This window comes from Notolabrus celidotus, chromosome 23 (assembly GCF_009762535.1).
Source record: "Notolabrus celidotus isolate fNotCel1 chromosome 23, fNotCel1.pri, whole genome shotgun sequence".
Lineage (NCBI taxonomy): Eukaryota > Metazoa > Chordata > Actinopteri > Labriformes > Labridae > Notolabrus > Notolabrus celidotus.
Window position 1 is genome coordinate 17,817,949 of NC_048294.1, and position 17,922 is coordinate 17,835,870.

A 17,922-nucleotide genomic window follows, 5' to 3' on the forward strand; every position below is an offset into this window, starting at 1 on the left:
GAGGGGTCCATAATAGTCATCTTTACCTTCTTCATTATTATAATCTCTCTGTTCTTTTGCAGTAAACATTACACTCTGTGTCAGGTGAATGGGTAACCTGTGTGTTTGGTGTGTTCACAGCAGGTTTCAGGGCTTTAAGAGTAAAATATTTGGCCCCACTATGAGACTCATCATGGCAATAAATACAACAGCTGTTTTTGTAGAAAGAAAATTCATTAAATGTGAACATTTTCAGAATTTACTTCTACTTTTTTGCACTAAAACAAAGGGAAACATTAAGAGTTGTTGTTACTTATAGGTCATTATGTTATGATTTTACTGGTCCGGCCCACTTCAGATCAACTTGGGCTGTATGTGACCCCTGATAAAGCATCTTTGAGTACCCAGAAAAGCGCTATATATGTCCTATCAATTATTATTATTATTATTATTATTATTATAACTATTATTATTATTATTATTATTATTACTACTACTACTACTACTACTATTAAAGGTAATTTATTTCATACGATCTTGTATCTTTAACCTTTATTACAGTTTGAATGCAGAACTCTGACTTGAAGCATTATCAGACAAGTTCTGATTAAGTTTAGAAAATCAATTAGATGAGAATAAATAGCCTCAAACTGTCCGTATTAAATCCTTCTGCGCCTCTACACTGTGACTTACGGTAACCCGGTGAAATAAACAAAGCCCTCGCAACAGTGACGTCAGCGCGCAGCGGCGGTGCACTGACGCGCGGCGATTGGGTGAGCGCGGAGCTAAACTGTGTAGTACAGTAAAAAGACAAGTCGCCGATAACAAAAACAACAGCTGCGGCCGCATGAGGCCAACTAATGACACACTCGCACTTTCCGGACTTACTCCATAAAGATTTCGGGTAAGGAAACCTTTTCATTTTCTTCTCTTACAGCCGTCTGTAGTTAATAGAGCTACTCAGCCGCTTCCGCCCTCTAGGAAGTTTCTTTTGTCCTCTTCAGTCAACAACAACAAAACAGACGAGTCGGTGTTTTGACCGGAGAGGAAGGTGTGTTAGCTTTTCCAATTACGGTGTAACAACAAGTGTTTTGATTTACGACACAGTTTTGTCAGAAGAAGTTGGTTATCTCGCAGGTTATTACACTGTGAATACCTTTGGACCGGCTAATATGAGGGACAGCGAGGCGAGAGAGATATCCTGCTGGGTGTGTTAGGTAGGGGCAGCAGCAGCGGTACAATGGACGATGCCATTTTATGATTCTTGAATAATTAGCTTATGTGCTGTTTGACTATAACACGACAGAAAAACTGTAATTTTAGTCATTTGAATGTACTTTAACCTCTACATAACAGCCATGTAAAGAAATTAAGTATTAATTGTATAGGCTATATGAGGACAACATGCCTCGTGCCTCTCGTGCAGTTCATTTAGGTCAGGTGCAGGGCAGCAGTCACTGAAACTGGTTTGATATTTATAATCTTAAACCCAATCAACATTGAGCTCTGAGCTTGATATGTGGACCTACTTATGGATAATCCCTCTTTTACGGCTGAATGTTTTTTTTTTACTTTCAGTGTTTATTAATCTATTTTGTTCCCTTTCAGATGTCACCATGGCTGCTAAATTCACCATTTCAGACAATGAGTCAGATTCATCAGAGGAGGTAAAGGAAGAGGAAAACAACCAATCATCAGCTGTGGAGCTGCCGCGTCTTCCCCAACGACACTCCCTCACCCTACCTGAGCTCAGACTGGCAGGTAGGAAGGAAACTGAAAAATACCTCTTGGGGGAATTAAAGGAAAGAAACCTGGTTCAATATTGAGCAGACAATTCCCTGAGGAACTTTACAGCAGCTTTTTGTGTTGTTGAACCTGTCGTAGGATGTTTGAGATTCCTTTATCAAAAATCAATCCAGGTATAGGGTTCATGTTATCATGCTTATCTTTCTTGATAACCACGTATGCAACACACATTCAATAAGGGATGGGCACACTCGGACATCAGCATCATTTGTTGTTTCAGCTTTAAGCTTAAGCATTCTAGATCGCCAAGTAATTTATCATGACATGTACAATGCATCAACATGTGCTCAAATTCAAACGTGTCTCAAGCCGTAACCCAAAAGGGTTTGCTCTTTATTGGTGATGTTATATGTCATTATATTTTTATGGCACAGAGAGAAATTAAGATTATTCTAGGTCAAACAAATGAAAACAGAGAAGTCAATGTCATCAAACCACTCATACCTCCAACATTTCTCTGCTGCTTTCTCTTTATGTTTCATTTTAGATGAATCAACACGTTTTTCTAACATTGATTGTGTTCTTTCATACTTAAGAACATTAATATGAAATTGCAGTGTTTTGCATTTAGTAAAGCTCTATTTAAAGCTGTACACATCTGTATTTTATTTTGATCGTCTAACAATTTCTTAATGCGTCATGAGTCCTGTTACCTTATGTTGATCTTGTCTCTTCATTGTAGGGACGGGCCGAATCCGGCTGAACTCAGAGTCCCATGCTTACACCGTCACTAAAGACGAAGAGCTCCAGGCTAGGGTAGAAGAAGAGGCTGGCACCCCTACTGAGGGAGCTCCGTTCAGGGGACGATCAAAATCAGCTCCCCCGGCTTTGTGGGCTGCCAAGAAATATGGGCGGCAGCTTCGAAGGATGAGCGATGAGTTTGACAGCCTGCTAGACAAAGGGGTAAGACTGAGGGATCAGGGTATGAAAGACTGATTTGAAAGGTCAGATGGGTGACGAGCTATAGATGTCATGGCAAGGGGTCAAACCTGCACTTGGTAAAAAATGTAAGAGTCTGACAAGACAGTGGTTTTTCACAGCTTCCTGTTGAAATAAGCAACTAAAAGCCAATAGATAGTGAAAGTATGGAACATTGGGTGTATTTCAAGGTAAACAGCATTACTAGTAGCCCATCAGACACCATTAGACAACATCCAAGGGACCAATCAATCAATCTTTATTTGTATAGCGCCAAATCACAACAAACATAGCAGGTCTAGACCGTACTCTATGTTAAATTATTAACAGAGACCCAACATCAAGACAGGATAAGATCCAGTCCCCGCTTACTGACAGCGCTCCAGCATAATCCACCATGAGCAGAGTACCTCGCAGTATTTAGCTAGCTACAGCGGCAAGGACAAACTTCCTTTTAACAGGCAGAAACCTCGTCAGACAGGAAGTGGTAAACTTAACAACTTGTCAGATTATAGATAGATAGATAGATAGATAGATAGATAGATAGATAGATAGATAGATAGATAGATAGATAGATAGATAGATAGATAGATAAGACGTGATCCTTTCACAATCGCATTCAGACTTTCCATCCTGAGTGTGATGAAATTTGATACACTGAATGTTACGATTTAAAGTTTATTAGCTTATGGTTATAAATGTAGGGCCAATTTATGACTTATCTTAGTTTCACTGATGAGTATATGTTTCACCTTACACTGTATTTATTGATTTTGTGCAGGAGATGAAAAAGGTAAGAAACACTGGGACGGCGAAACCAATGCACCACTCTAAAAGCTGGTGGAGTTACCTCTTCAGTCACCAGGAGACCGAGGGAGAGAACAACCACCATGAAAACCACACTCACCGCACTGAGTAAGCACTCAGAGAGAGAATTTGACTGATAACAAGGTCCAGTGATGGAAGAATTGATGGAAATGAGAAGAAAGCAACTGGGAAGCCCAGAGAAAAATCGTGGTGGGAACTGAGTCGAGGGACCAAAACCGAGAGGTCTGTTTGATCAAAAACGAGAGATCCAAACAAAAAAAGGATGACTGAGCGCTGGATCCCAGTTGTGTCATTTTATACGTAACTACAGTGGGACAGATCTGTTTGTGTTTATGTTGGTTGTGCTGTTAATGATATTGTTGGGCAGCCTACTGTGAAAGGGTGATGGTCAAGCATGAGGATAGGCTGTAAGCTATCAGAACTCCATAGACCAGAGGAGATGAAGCACCAGTAGAAGAGATGACACATTTTACAAACACAAAGACTAGGACAGTCGATGATTTTATGGGTTACCAGCTAAAGATGCTCACTGTTGTAGTTATCTCACCCATCAAAATATGCAACATACTGTAGATGGTGAGATAAATGCTCTGAAATCTAAACACCAGAGGCCACCGTGTATGCTGTTCGAATTTCCTTCCATGCATTTTTTATGTAGGAAATGTCAATGTGTTATGGATGCTTGTTTCATTCCAAATGTTAATGAACACAAGCTAACGGAGACCACTGTAATTGTGTGCCAAAACAATCTGCAGGCATCAGAGGAAGCACATAAAATGGAAGGATTTATTTAAAGGTATTCAACTAGGGTCTTTTTCCAGCTTCCTGCTCTGCTACCTGCAAGCCAGTTCATTTTTCAACAACAGTACTTGACTATCACTAACTGCTTTATGTCGAAAAGAATCAAAAGAAGAACAATCTTGTACAAGGACAATCTCTGATGCAGAAATAATATCTTTTGTAAAACTTCAGGGTTAGATTCTATCTAAATAAAATAAAATTAAACATACATATAAAAGCACAAACCAATATATCTTTTTAAATCCTCGGATGTGCAAGAAAGCAGACTTTGAAATTTTTATGTGTACATATTTTGTTAATATTCTATCAAAAGGGTGGGTGGGAGGTAACAAACTTTGTGGTTTAGCGAGAATTTATTTGATAGGTTCCTCTATTACAAAGTTACCGTGCTTATATACGAGTTTGGCAAACCTAGCAATAGGCAGTGTACAATCCATGGCTGTTGTGTTAAATGTTATGTGCATATTTAAAGATGTGGGATAGGATGAGTTAACTGCTGTACAAGGAGCCGACACTAGCCTGTGGCTAGGTTTACTCTGGACTGTGAAAAGGAAACTGTAGGGGTGTAGTCACGTTAAAAACACAAGTGTGAGGGGTTTAATGAAGTTCCGATACAACTACCAGCATTGATAGCGCCCATGATCCATTATCTGTGAGTAGTGCACCAATCAGATGCCATCCTTTATTATCTTCCAAATGTTAGCTTGTTATTTTTTAGCTTAACAACAAAAGCAATCAGATCACATCAATGTTGGTTCAGAAGTATAGAGTGATTATCAATAAATAACTTTTTTTAACACACTGGTATCAGAGGGGTACTAAGTGTGGGATTCAGAATCAGTTACAGGAAGGGTAAACTGGTAACGTAACGTCTCTACATTTGAAACCCAATAAAGTTAAATCAGTTTCCAGCCGAGCTAGGATGAAAAACATTCAATTCAAGGTGTTCATTCTCATCCACATGACATTGTGTATAAAATGGGATCTACCAGGAGTTAGTGGAGGAGTGCTGACTGTACACGTTTTGAAGCCGGTAGATTTTACAAAAGTTACTACTGTTTTTCTGAACGCTTTTTAACTAAAGTCAGCAATGCTGCTCATCCTGGTAAATTCACGAGGTTATTTGTGACTTGTTTATCAGTATGTGATTATTGAAAATGGTAATAAGTTTGTTCTCCTTGTGTCTCGCTCTCTTATGAGATTGGTAGGGTTGAACCGTGAAGTTCTTGCGTGTGCAGGCCGAGGGACTGCATGAATTGTCTTGGAGCTAAAGTTAATGTATTGTTTTTTTTATAGCTTTCCCCAAACTTGGTGAAGGAACATTTTTTGATCAGAGAATTTTTTTAAATGCGGCAACATCTTTTCTAAGATTTGTTCCAAGTTTAGGATTAGTATGGAGACATGAGTGTTAAACATTTATGGACTAAAACAATTTTGTGACTCTTTGAATTTTGTGACGTAAAGCTCCTGACGCATTCCCTATTGTTAAACTGAAGCTTTAAAAAAAGGAGTGGCTCAACCAGTTTTTAAATGTAATATCTGACACATATGGATCAGAGAATCAGGAATAAGTGTTAAGAAAAAAGTCACAAAACAGTGAGAAAGTTCCACCCAGCAGACCCATACTTGTATTTTGTGTAATCAGCTAGCAGAGAATATGAACATGCTGTAGGGAGCTCGGGGCCAGATATGAATGCTTTGCTCTCTCTTGGAAACATGCTCCGCTGGAATTGAAAGAGTAGGATATTGTACTGAACTGCCTTGAACATGCTGTAACCTGTGATGTGGCACCACATAGCCAGCCTTGTCTGTTTGCCCAAATACCGCCTTAAACATTACAGCCTGCTGTCACATTTTAATACAAAGAGCACATAACAATGAGGTGTGTTTGCTGTATGAGAAAACTTTAAGATGGCGGACGCAGTTCTTTTCTGGAGAAGCCGTTTTCAGTTTTGATTCTTTTGTAGTGAACGCACCTCATATGAGGAAGCTGCCTGGGCTCCTGGAGTTTTGCAACCATCCTTGATATTACTTGAATCAGGAGTTGTGTATGGAGAAAATTGAATTCTAAGATTTGCTTCTTTTTAGTTAAATTCTTTTTATTTTGTAATGACTTTTGTAAATGTATTTTCTCTACAGCTGTGAAACTTCTGGTTAATGCTGTCCTGAATAAATCATTTTAAGAGTGGTTTTAAAGTGAGCCCCCTGTGTGAATTTTCATGTACAGAGCACACACAAGTTTTGCAAGTTATTATATTTTAATCATTGACGATTGGTCATTCACTGACCGTACCAGACGCGAAACACAGAAAAGAAAGGCCTTTTGTTGTAAGAGTTTGATATAAGAGCACTATGAGACAACAAAAAATATCATACCATTATTAAACTAAAGCAATAGACTGTTTCCAGTCAAATGTTTTGCCTACGTTCAGATGCAAGTAAGAAGCCAAGTTATTTCTGTCATGCAAAGTCTTCTTGCAGTGCAGAAGAAGCTAATTACAGATTATCTAGCTGTGTCTGAACTGTAGTTTCTCACGGTTCTAGTTGGTTATGTCTCACTACTGCATCACTGCAAGTCAGATCTGAAGAACAGCCAGCTTCAAGAGGACAATATTTGTTCCAATAGAGGCCTGTCATACCACTTGTGATGCATCCCAGCAGTACTTGTGCCCACAGTCCAAAGCTAAAAGTTTATCCATGTCTGCGTCACTCAGTGTGAAGTCAAAAATCCTGGCATTGTCCTTTATTCTGTCTGGATTTGACGACTTGGGGAGCACCGGTATCCCCTGCTGCACAGCCCAGCGCAAAAGCACCTAGAGAGGAACCAGAGTTTCCGAGTGTTTATACTGAAAACTTTAAGCGCCCACCCAACAATTGAAGCTGGCCCCAAAATGTGTTAATTAAGATGGCCTTTGTGTTGCCTTTACCTGTGCAGGAGTACGTCCACAGTTCTTTGCCACTTCCATGACAACAGGGTTAATGACGAGCTCTCCCTTTCCTAAGGAGGAGTAGGATTGGAAACACACTCCATACTCCTGGCACACATTCCTTAGCTCTGTTTGGCACAGCTGTGGGTGAAACTCCACCTGCAGAAATAATGAAAAGCTTTCCTCTGACCAGGGCTTGAGAAAATACCTTTTCAGTGATGTTTATTATTTGTTACCTGTTTTCTTTTCATTCTCATGCATTTACCTGTAGCACTGCAGGAGGAATTCTGCAGCTCTGCATCAGTTCTTTCATATGAGCTGGTGTGTAGTTGGACACTCCTATGGCCCTCAGTTTCCCCTGGGCATGCAGCTCCTCCAGTGTGGACCAACTCTGAGCTCTGTTGCCTGGAATCAAATATTAATGGGAAATCATTACAAGTGTAACTGAAGCACAACTGCGTACTTAAGGAGGGCAGTGAGAAGACAGATTGAATTTAACTTTGTGGATTATATATTCATAAAGAATGGTGTTCCTTTAGATACATTTATTTTAAACATAAATGTAAAAACAGCCCTCGAGTACATGTCAAAAATGTATTTGGGTATTTGAAGGAAAACTGACTGAACATTGACTTTGCTGAACTATTTACCTGGGTTACGTTGGTCAGTTACATCCATGCCCTGTGTGCCAGGCCAGTGGATCAGGTAAAGGTCAATGTAACCCAAATCCAGCTGAGACAGGCTTTGAAGGGCTCCTTCTATGGCTCTTTCACCCTGATCCTTGGGGCCCAGCTTGCTGCAGGGAGAAAGAGAGGGAAGGGTTGTTGAGAATTGAGCCACAGTTGAGGAATATTTTATTATACTTTTATTTCAACAACATTTATCTTTATAAAGATAATATCTATGTAACAAAATCTTCCAAAGCGAAATGTTCTGCAATGTAATAGAGTAACTTTGAAACCACTGTGCAATGCTCTTTTCCAAAGATATGTAAGCTTACACTCAACCTGGTTATGAATACATCCTCTCTACCCAAGCCATGTTTGGGTAGGAGCTCTTTCAGGGCTCTCCCCAAGTCAGCTTCATTCCTGTAGACAGCTGCACTGTCAATGGAACGATAACCAGCGACCAGGGCAGCATCCACGGCCTGGTAGACATCTTCAGGACCTACCAACTTATATGTACCCAGACCTATGATGGGCATCTCAACCCCAGTGTTTAGGAGGACAGAAGGGGTAGTGGACATCTTCCCAACTCTGATGAAAGAATGAAGAGGACACAACGAGACTATTACTTTTTTAATGCAGTCATGCAGTTGTATCAGGACGAGTATTGCACTAGGTGTTTGAGTGTAGAAGTTTACGGTGGCCCTGAAGTGCAAATCAGAAAACAAAACGGCAATTCAGAAAACACAACGGCATTAACCAAACCGGAAGAAGTAGGTATCCTCGAGTGACATGACTCGTCGCTAATTGGACTGGTCTATCCTTTGACGCGGAGGGCCATGGTTTACATGTTTTCCAAATATGAGTGCCGCCAGCGACAACGTACATGCTGCTATTAAAGGAAGAAATGTGTTTTAGCAATTGAGAAATACTGTATAGCAGCATGTACGTTGTCACTGGCTGCACTCATATTTGGAAAACATGTAAACCATGTCCTTCCGGGTCAAAAGATAGTCCAGTCCAATCAGTGACTAGTCATGTCCCCTGAGGGTACCTACTTCTTCTGGTTTGGTTAATGTCGTAGTGTTTTCTGATTTGCCGTTTCTGATTTGCCGTTGTGTTTTCTGATTTCCCTTTGTGATTCGCACTTCAGGGCCACCGTGGAAATTGGAATAATTTCTGAAAGTCTGTATTAACCCTTTCCACCACTACACAGGAAAGATGTAGTGTTATAATATATGAAATAAGCACCAATATTACTACAGTCTTGCAAAGTCGTTGAGACACATGAATGCTTCACCTCAAAATGAAGCCAGCAGTAAAATGATGGTCAAATAAATACTGAGGTGGAATTTGGGGATGTCAAAAATTAGGCTGCACATAGGCTACGTCGTTATATTGGTTGTTATAATGAACTACATGATATGGTAGAACACCCTATGATAATACCTGTATGTCACCAATGTAGCCACTTCACTGCGACAATGTTAAAACGCTGGAATTTCCCATTTAAGTACCAATAACCTCCAATAATGCAATGTTCGAACAACAGAACATCACATGGCCACTAAGTATATTACAATAATACTATCTCGAAAGTTATACCGTTACATTATGGCAAACGTTGCTGAAAATATCACATTTTAAAGCTGCAACATAAAACTAATGACGCAGTTTTAATTCAGACCTTACTATGAAAAGGTGGGAATGCCATAACATCAGTTTGCTACGTCCAGGAAATATCTCACCTATTGGGTTCTTTTAGCTGATTCCTTTGTGCATAAAGGGAAACGACCTGTCGACTTTTCACAAGCTAAAGTGTCCTTTACAAAATGTGACGGGTAAAAGAGTTAAACGCAACTTTCAGCTCATAACTTTGCAGAGGTTTTTGTTGACAATCCCTCCACTCTTCCGGAAGGGGTCAGCTGATAGTCACGTGACACTTGAAGCGGATTTGGCCTATGATTTTGGCGTCGTCATAGCGACACCTGCTCTGACGCCGCCGATTGGAGGAAGATCCAGCCAATCACAGAAGGAAGAGCGACTGGAAGGGGGAAGTCTTCCTCTTCAGCCAGAGCAATGTCTTATTCTGGGGCTCTGATTTCAGCCAATATCGAGGCAGCTTCACCCTCTATCCTTGGGGTCAATTTGACCCCATTCAATGTTTGGCATCTCTAAATTAATGACTAACATATTTTTTTTGGCTTCATATTTTATGAATTTTCCTAATGTAATGGGGATAACTGGGAAAACATAAAATAAAATGTTATGTTCCAATTTCCTGTGAAAAAAACAAAAACATCTATGTTCCTTGGGGTCAATTTGACCCCAGACTGGTTTAGCTGTATATAACCATAGACTGTATAAAATATGGACATAGTATCCTTGACGTCACCCATCTGTTTCTGAAGCACTGTTTTGAGGCCAATCGGCAGCGGGAGCCATATTGTTGCTGTCGATTGAAGAGGTGGGCTTTGAGCCTCCTACCAACAGCTACAGTGTTCCCGCCTGTCAATCAAGTCAGCTGGGCCTCTCACTGGAAGACTCGCAATCTCAATATCTTTGAAATTGCCGCGGTAGAAAACAATTCACCCCTCGTACAGTGTGTGCAGATCGAGAAAAGAGCTATCCAGACTACACTTGTCTTTTGTTCCAGGCTGTAAACGTGTTTATTTCTGCTGTAAAGATCGGCTTTTTTGAATTGGTGTGTGTGTGGTTTCCGGCACTTCCCGAGCAAGCCTCAGGCAGTTCCTCAATGAACTGCAGTTTTTAGCACTTCCGCATTGGACTCATATTTTTAGACCGGAGGTTGCGGCTTAATTTAACATAAGGAATATCAACATTTTACACACATTTGTTTTGGTTGTTTTGGATGATATTGAGGTCACTATAACCAAGAACACTTCCGCATGTGACTGCAGGAGCTTGGATTGAACCGCCAACCTTTAAATTGAGACAAATATTTCCAGCCACCATGTCTCTAAAGACATTCAATGATGTGTCCTGTGTTATACGTTTTGATAACAGAAACAAGGCAGGGACGACGAAAGCATGACAAATTCGCAGCAGTTTGATGTAATTTTTTACAAATAAAGTCCTTCTGAATGCTTTAAATTGTGTTTATGCTTGACATACATTTAATTTAAAGGGCTATTTAGGTAGCCAACAAAGAAACAAAGTGCCTGACACATAAACCTAGGTAAAAATCAGTTTCTGGAGGTTTAAATTGCTTGGGGCAAATTGACCCCAAGGATAAAAGATGTTAGTAAATCTGAGGTTACAGGAGGGCTAAACCGGTGTATAATTTGCAGGACATTCGATGAAATTGTTGATGTTTTATACAGGCTTTTGATTGGCGCTCTATATTTTCAGTCGACTTTGAGAGATGCAACCCTTCATCATCTTACTATTTCTAAATGGTTTCAAAGTCATTCGCAGTTGTGAATGTACTTTCTGCCCTTAATAGATGATTTTAAAATTTGGTTTAAACATTTTCTTTTAGTTATTAGGATTTAATTGCAAATGTCTGGTGATCTATTGGCAATACTGATGGGAGATAGCACACTGATGTTATTTGTTAAAGTGTAATTTAGGAATGAGGCAATTAAAAATATAGAGATTTGAATGATGGAACTTTATATGATTTGTTAAATAAAACAGAACACAATATTTGGTCAGGCAACAGAAAGGTTTTTCATTGTTTATGGGACATGAGACACAATAAACAGAGCAATTTCATAGTCTAATTTTAGGTAAACTCAACAATATATCAGTCAAAAGGTTAACCTGAATCTTCATCCACTAACCTAGTAAATTCTAATTCACAACTACAGGCAACTAAAAAGTCATTTGATGATGTGATCCAAGCTCCAACTTTTTAGGGTGGCAGTTTCCCACCAGTATTTACTGCCAGTGAACACTGAAAAAACAGCGACACTAAAAACACGTCATGGAAGACGATCTGTGCTCAACTACGGATGAGTCAAACCACTTGTGCTGAGTCCCTGCAGTACTTGTGCCCACAGTCCAGAGCTAAAAGTCTATCCATGTCTGCATCACTCAGTGTAAAGTCAAAAATCCTGGCATTGTCCTTTATTCTGTCTGGATTTGAAGACTTGGGGAGCACCGGTATCCCCTGCTGCACAGCCCAGCGCAAAAGCACCTAAAGAGGAACAATAACTTTAATTTTTACCATGTGCTAAAAAGTAATATATCATTTGCTTAAAATGTGAGGATGGCTTCAAATTAATTAAAATCGTCTTTGTGCTGCCTGTACCTGTGCAGGTGTACGTCCACAGTTCTTTGCCACCTCCATGACAACAGGATCAGGGATTAGCTGCCCTTTTCCCAAGGAAGAGTATGCTTGGAAACACACTCCAAACTCTTTGCACACACTCCTCAGCTCTTTCTGGCACAGCTGCGGGTGAAACTCCACCTGAAAATGAAAAGCACAAGAGCAAACTTTGTTCTTTTTGGTTTGTAATGTATCGTTCCTCTTTTCATTGACATGAATTTACCTGTAGCACTGCAGGAGGAGTTTTGCAGCTCTGCATCAGCTCCTTCATGTGTGCTGGTGTGTAGTTGGACACTCCTATGGCCCTCAGCTTCCCCTGGGCATGCAGCTCCTCCAGTGTGACCCAACTCTGAGCTCTGTCGCCTGGAATCAAATATCAATATAACTTAATTATCAGTGTTACTAATGTACAACTATAGCAGGAATGGAGGAGGGCAGTGAGAAAACAGATTGTGAAAAACGGGTTTGTCTAAAAAATATTTAATATTCCTGGCAAAAGGCGTACAGATGTTAATATTCATGTGCATAAAGGTGTTGTGTACAGATATTTTCCACTATGTTTTTGGACATAGAGAAAGATGGAGGGAGCCTCTCAATTTCCTTAAATGCTACCACATTGCTACCAACCGTGACAAAGATATGTGTTGTTTTTCATTGTGACATCCGTTACAGAGAAGCATCACCAGAAGTGTCATGTGAAGGCGCATTAGTTCCTTTTTCTCAGGACAAACACATTAAGAAGCTTATGCGATAAAATGTGTCGTAATAAAAAGTGACATCACACTTTCAACATGACAACTAGAGGCACGCAAATCCAAATCAAGTTAAATTGAAAAGTCAAAATTAACAACGGTTCTATTCACCTGAACTTATTTTCATTTATAAAGCCCCTTTCAAACATTCAAGCATGCACAAAAGAACAGAGACAGAAAACAACAGCAATAGATAAAATGATACACGACTAAAACAAGATAGAGGAATGTGATATAAAAAACTTAAAAATGAAATCAATTAAAATAAAATCAATCAATTAAATAAAATCAGATAAATACCAAAGAAAAAATTAAATATAGAATAAAATAAAATCAATTAAAATGATGCTAAAACAATGGTCATAATGGTAATAATACAGTCCAGGGCTATAAGGAAATTACCCCAAGATAAAAGCCAGATAAAAAAGTAAGTCTTAAGTTTAACTTTAAAAACACCCACAGAGCTCGCCATTTTCATGCCCAAAAGAAGAGAGTTCCACAGTTCTGGTGCATAAAAACAGAAAGCTCTCTCCACAAAAGTTATGAGGGACACATGAGGAACATTTAAAAGGGAAGCATTCTATGTCTATGAACAAAACATTGAGAGGCACTAGGAAACTTATCATCTTAAGGGTGATATAACAGAACAGCCTCATTGAAGATGAACTGTACAGTGGCACCTTCAATCTAGTGTTATGGGAGGGTTTACATCTAACCTAAAGACAGTAACTATATCTTGTAAAGTGTATAACCCTTATTCAATGAAATAACTTTTCTCTAGAAATGATTTGAAGTTATTTTAATTGTTTTTAAAGCTCTTAACAGCCTTGCTCCTCCATACATCATACTGATCTCCTGTCATTTTATGTTGCACCACAGTCACTGAGGTCCTCGAATGCTTCCCTTTTAAATGTTCCTCATGTGTCTCTCACAAGCGCCGGCCAGAAAGCTTTCTGTTTTTATGCACCTTTAATGGAACTCTCTTCCCCTGGACATTAAAACAGTGAGCTCTCTGGGTGTTTTTTAAAGTAAACTTAAGACTCAACTTTTAATCTGGCTTTCAACTTGGAGTAATTACCATAATGACCATTGTTTATCATCATTTTTATTTACTGTTATTTTTTGTATATATCATTATATTATATTTTATTTTTATATTAATTTTCTGATATTTATCTGATTTTATTTTAATGATTTGATCGTCATGGTTTTATTTTGAAGTATTTCATATCCCTTTATTTTCCACTATGAAAGGTGCTATATAAATAAAAATGAGTTGAGAGTTGAATAGAGTAGTGTTCAGTTATTCATTTTTGATTTCAAAATAAAATAAAGGATTTATCATGATGTAGAACTGAGTAAATAAAGTTGCTGTTTCTGACAGCAGAAGCTACTCACATCTGGATTAGTTGTCAGTGGACATTAACAGCTGTTGAGGCCTTTGATGGGGTTTATGTTTGCACACATTTGCAGAGCACTGAGATAACAGAAGGCTTAGAGTTATAAGTGGCAGAGCAGCAGTGTTGTGTCTCTGTAGTCTGTTACCTGTTTGACAAACCCCATAGAGAACAATCTGCTGTCTGTGTTAACACTGAGTACTGTGTCCAGCTTAGTGGCAAAGGGACAGTTTCTACATGAAGATATCCTTTATGTCGTTCATGTATTATTTGGGGTTGCGAAAGTTCCTCTAAAGGAAGTAAAAAGATAGAAGCAAATCATACCAAGCCAAACCCATGAATTGGCATCATGTGACAGTAAAGAATTGACAATAATCATGTCATCGGTTTTTCCTGCTGTCAGAATTTTAATGGAGGAAATAATATTATGAAAGAAAACACTTCCAATACATTATTTTCTTTTTAACTCAACACTGGAGTCATGCTCTACAATTTCACCCATTATCTGCCTTCACTTTATTATAAAACCATAATTAAGTTGAGTGATAGTAATGGTTCAGATCAGTGGGATCAACTAGAGCATCAAGCATCATACTGATATCTAATAAGGGGGCATATGGAGCAGTAAAAAAAACCCTCTGCCTCGATGTGAACTCTTCGTTTACCTCGGTTGCGTTGGTCAGTGGCATCAAGACCCAGTGTGCCTGGCCAGTGGATTAAGTAGAGGTCAATGTAACCCAAATCCAGCCGAGAGAGGCTATTAAGGGCTCCTTCCATGGCTCTCTTACCCTGATCCTTTGGGTCCAGCTTGCTGCAGGGAGACAGAAAGAGAGAGAAAGATAAATAAGAATTACACAGTTTAAACATTTGAAAGACAAACATTGACAGTACTTCGATACAAATCACAGAATGTGTATTCCATCAATATGTTTATCTTTCATCAAATCCTAAAGGTACAAATTCAGCCTTGCATAGTTATACCTCAAAGTCAATGCCATGCTTTGCTCTTTTTAAGGCATATGAGCTTATACTTCACCTGGTTATGAACACATCCTCTCTGGTTAATCCATGTTTGGGCAGGAGCTCCTTGAGAGCTCTCCCAAATTCAGCTTCATTCTGGTACACGGCTGCACTATCAAAGGCCCGGTAACCAGCCAGTAGAGCTGCATCCACAGCCTTGTCTACATCTTCAGCAGACAGCACCTTGTAGGTTCCCAGACCCAGAAGGGGCATCTGAACCCCCGTGTTCAGGAGGACAGAGGGGGTGGTGGAGGAGGCAGACATCTGATATGGCTTAGGGGGGCTTCTGTGTACTTTCTTTGGAATGAATGGTGTAAAATAAGAAGGGGGTGAATAGGAGGAAAATGAATATAAGACAAAATGAGATTTCATGAGCTAAAGCTGCTGTTGGTAGGATTGGTGTAAAAAAAAGTTACTTTTTTTCTGCTGGGTTTGGAGAAAAGGTCATAATGCCCATCGGCACTCATCAGTAAGTGGATTAATTTAAGTGGACTATTTCGGAAATCTCTGCATTTTCCAATGCCTTTGTATCAAGCAATGTTACTATTTCCCTGGTCCCATTATGACAGACCAATCATAGCTAATCTCCAATCCTCTGTCCTGATTGGTTAAGGGGCGGCCCCTTCTAGTCTGGCACTATCATGACTGCACTACTTCTTTATTTCTTTATGTATTTATTTTGGTGCCTTGGTCCACAGTATCCTGTAACCTCTTGAGTCCTCTGCCTCCCTCCTCATTCTTCAGCTACAGATCAACAATGGACAGAAAACGGTTAAAACACCCTGAGCTGTCCCACCAGGCTCAATAATCACCTTAGCATGCACTGATCTGTGTTGGGGGGCTAAGAGGAAATCTGGTTGGGAGGGCTAGTGATGACATTCAAAAACCCTCTCTCTGAACAGATGTTTACTCTGTGACTACCAACAGCAGCTTTAAGGAAGTGTGCCACACAATTGAAGCCAACAATGTTACAGATAATATTCTGGTTTATAATCCTTGAGGAATAAATAAGAAACTTCTTAGTATTTTTATTAAAGACAAAGACAGTGAGCAGCTTGAATGATCATCTCACCTTTGGAACTCTTACTGTATTTTTAAGGTCCAACAACCTGTCGTCTTTTCTTATTCTGAGAAACAGAGTCAAGATAAAGTCTGATGAGGCTAAAGTACAGTCGGACTTACAGGGTAACTTTACAGCCTAGCCATGTCCGCTCCACGTGGTGCAATGATACTCACGTGACAGGCTGACAGGCTGACAGGCTGGTTTGGGTTTCCACCGTCACCATAGTGACACTTGCTCTGACGCAACGAATCATGAGAAACAGCCAATCAGAGGAGGCCAACCGACCGGAAGGCGCGAGGGGAGTTAAGGGCGAAGCAGCAAAACATTTTTATGTCCCTTGATATTCGGGAAAATATGCAGGGCATGTGACGCAGGGTCACTCATTTAATATATATTTATCTGTTTTTTTTTTATTCAACGTTTACTCCGTTCCATTACACCCTCTGTGTTTTAAAGCCTGCTGTATTTTATTTGGTTTGTTCGTGACTAAAAGCCTGTGGAAGATTGAACACTACAAGCACAGACTTGCAAGCAGTCTACCAAGTGTATGGCGCCATCTCCTGGACAAACGTGTTCATTACACAGACTGTATGATGTATTATCAGTGGAAATAGTAAAAAAGTTCATTCCAAACTGCTAAACATGAATACCAAGGTACCACAGAAAGGCAATAAACATACTTTATTTCATTGTGAGACTAGGGACATAACAGATTATAACAGACTGATGATTGATCAAATTAAGTTGATGTATTCTCTCAGTATTGTCCAATATGATACGATAAGATAATACTTTATTTACATAAGCACAAATAGAGAATAAGTTCAAATAAATAAAGATAAAAATAGATAAATAGAAATACGAATAAAAATGTAAGGTATATACAAGTTTTACACACAGTGTAAATAGTTGTAATTACAGAGTTACAAAGTACCATGCAGACTTACATTAAAAAACAATCTGATTAAACTGTGATAACATGAAGTCAAAATAAACAGAAAATAAACAAATTAAGTATTAATGGCACACCAGTTCAGAGAAAGCCTTACGAAAAAAGAAGGTTTTTAGTGAAGATTTAAAAGAGGACGCAGACTCAGCTAACCTAAGATCATCTTGCAAGGAGTTCCAAAGCTAAAGGCCTGATCCCCTTTGGTTACAAGTTGAGATTCGGGAACATAAAAAAGGATTCTGCTTGATTATCTTTAACAATGATTGGGAGCATAGGGAGTTAAGAGGTAACAAAAACATGGTGGTGCTTGACCATGTAGGGCTTTAAAAACAAGTAATACAAACTTAAAATCAATTCTAAGATTAAATGGCAGCCAGTGAAGGTCAGCAAGAAAAGAGTTATGTGCTCACTTCTATTAGCGATGTTCCCCTTACTTATTCCAGAATAGAGTGCATTGCAATAGTCTTGAGGTGACAAACCCGTGAATGACATTTTCTAGGTCAGAAAAAGAAAGAGATGGTTA

At 39.3% G+C, this 17,922-nt stretch overlaps 3 protein-coding genes across 5 annotated transcripts; 1 reads left to right on the forward strand and 2 right to left on the reverse strand.

Moving 5' to 3' along the window:
- The first annotated feature begins 717 nt into the window (after positions 1–717).
- badb (BCL2 associated agonist of cell death b) lies at positions 718–6,532 on the forward strand. 2 transcript variants are annotated; one of them, XM_034676467.1, is made up of 4 exons: positions 718–883; positions 1,588–1,740; positions 2,468–2,688; positions 3,485–6,532. In XM_034676467.1, the coding sequence occupies exons 2-4, from the start codon at positions 1,596–1,598 to the stop codon at positions 3,620–3,622; spliced, it is 504 nt and encodes a 167-aa protein (XP_034532358.1). In that variant the 5' UTR covers positions 718–883; positions 1,588–1,595; the 3' UTR covers positions 3,623–6,532. The 2 variants fall into 2 exon arrangements, with proteins under 2 accessions (XP_034532358.1, XP_034532359.1); XM_034676468.1 differs by lacking the exon at positions 718–883 and adding an exon at positions 1,000–1,196.
- Positions 6,533–6,571: 39 nt separating this feature from the next.
- LOC117807258 (glyoxal reductase-like) lies at positions 6,572–9,873 on the reverse strand. The gene is made up of 6 exons (XM_034676466.1): positions 9,673–9,873; positions 8,267–8,515; positions 7,910–8,055; positions 7,525–7,664; positions 7,260–7,418; positions 6,572–7,145 (listed from the first exon to the last, which is right to left on the reverse strand). The coding sequence occupies exons 2-6, from the start codon at positions 8,503–8,505 to the stop codon at positions 6,966–6,968; spliced, it is 864 nt and encodes a 287-aa protein (XP_034532357.1). The 5' UTR covers positions 8,506–8,515; positions 9,673–9,873; the 3' UTR covers positions 6,572–6,965.
- A 1,720-nt stretch (positions 9,874–11,593) lies between these two features.
- Positions 11,594–16,699, reverse strand: LOC117807418 (glyoxal reductase-like). Of its 2 annotated transcripts, XM_034676714.1 has the most exons (7): positions 16,624–16,699; positions 16,460–16,514; positions 15,404–15,684; positions 15,033–15,178; positions 12,442–12,581; positions 12,201–12,359; positions 11,594–12,086 (listed from the first exon to the last, which is right to left on the reverse strand). In XM_034676714.1, exons 1-7 carry the CDS (start codon positions 16,671–16,673, stop codon positions 11,907–11,909), a joined length of 1,011 nt encoding a protein of 336 aa, XP_034532605.1. In that variant the 5' UTR covers positions 16,674–16,699; the 3' UTR covers positions 11,594–11,906. The 2 variants fall into 2 exon arrangements, with proteins under 2 accessions (XP_034532605.1, XP_034532606.1); XM_034676715.1 differs by lacking the exon at positions 16,460–16,514 and having other exon boundaries at positions 16,570–16,686.
- Positions 16,700–17,922: the final 1,223 nt, after the last annotated feature.

Coding starts and splice junctions, on each gene's coding strand:
- badb (XM_034676467.1), top strand. CDS start 1,596: ATGGCTGCTAAATTCACCATTTCAGACAATGAGTCAGATTCATCAGAG. Junction 1,741..2,467: donor ACCTGAGCTCAGACTGGCAG/GTAGGAAGGAAA, acceptor TCTTCATTGTAG/GGACGGGCCGAATCCGGCTG. Junction 2,689..3,484: donor ACAGCCTGCTAGACAAAGGG/GTAAGACTGAGG, acceptor GATTTTGTGCAG/GAGATGAAAAAGGTAAGAAA.
- LOC117807418 (XM_034676714.1), bottom strand. CDS start 16,673: ATGGTGACGGTGGAAACCCAAACCAGCCTGTCAGCCTGTCAGCCTGTC. Junction 16,515..16,623: donor TCAGCCTGTCAGCCTGTCAC/GTGAGTATCATT, acceptor TCTGTTTCTCAG/AATAAGAAAAGACGACAGGT. Junction 15,685..16,459: donor ATACAGTAAGAGTTCCAAAG/GTGAGATGATCA, acceptor TTCATTCCAAAG/AAAGTACACAGAAGCCCCCC.
- LOC117807258 (XM_034676466.1), bottom strand. CDS start 8,505: ATGTCCACTACCCCTTCTGTCCTCCTAAACACTGGGGTTGAGATGCCC. Junction 8,056..8,266: donor GAGGATGTATTCATAACCAG/GTTGAGTGTAAG, acceptor TTCTCCCTGCAG/CAAGCTGGGCCCCAAGGATC. Junction 7,419..7,524: donor TTCCTCCTGCAGTGCTACAG/GTAAATGCATGA, acceptor TTATTTCTGCAG/GTGGAGTTTCACCCACAGCT.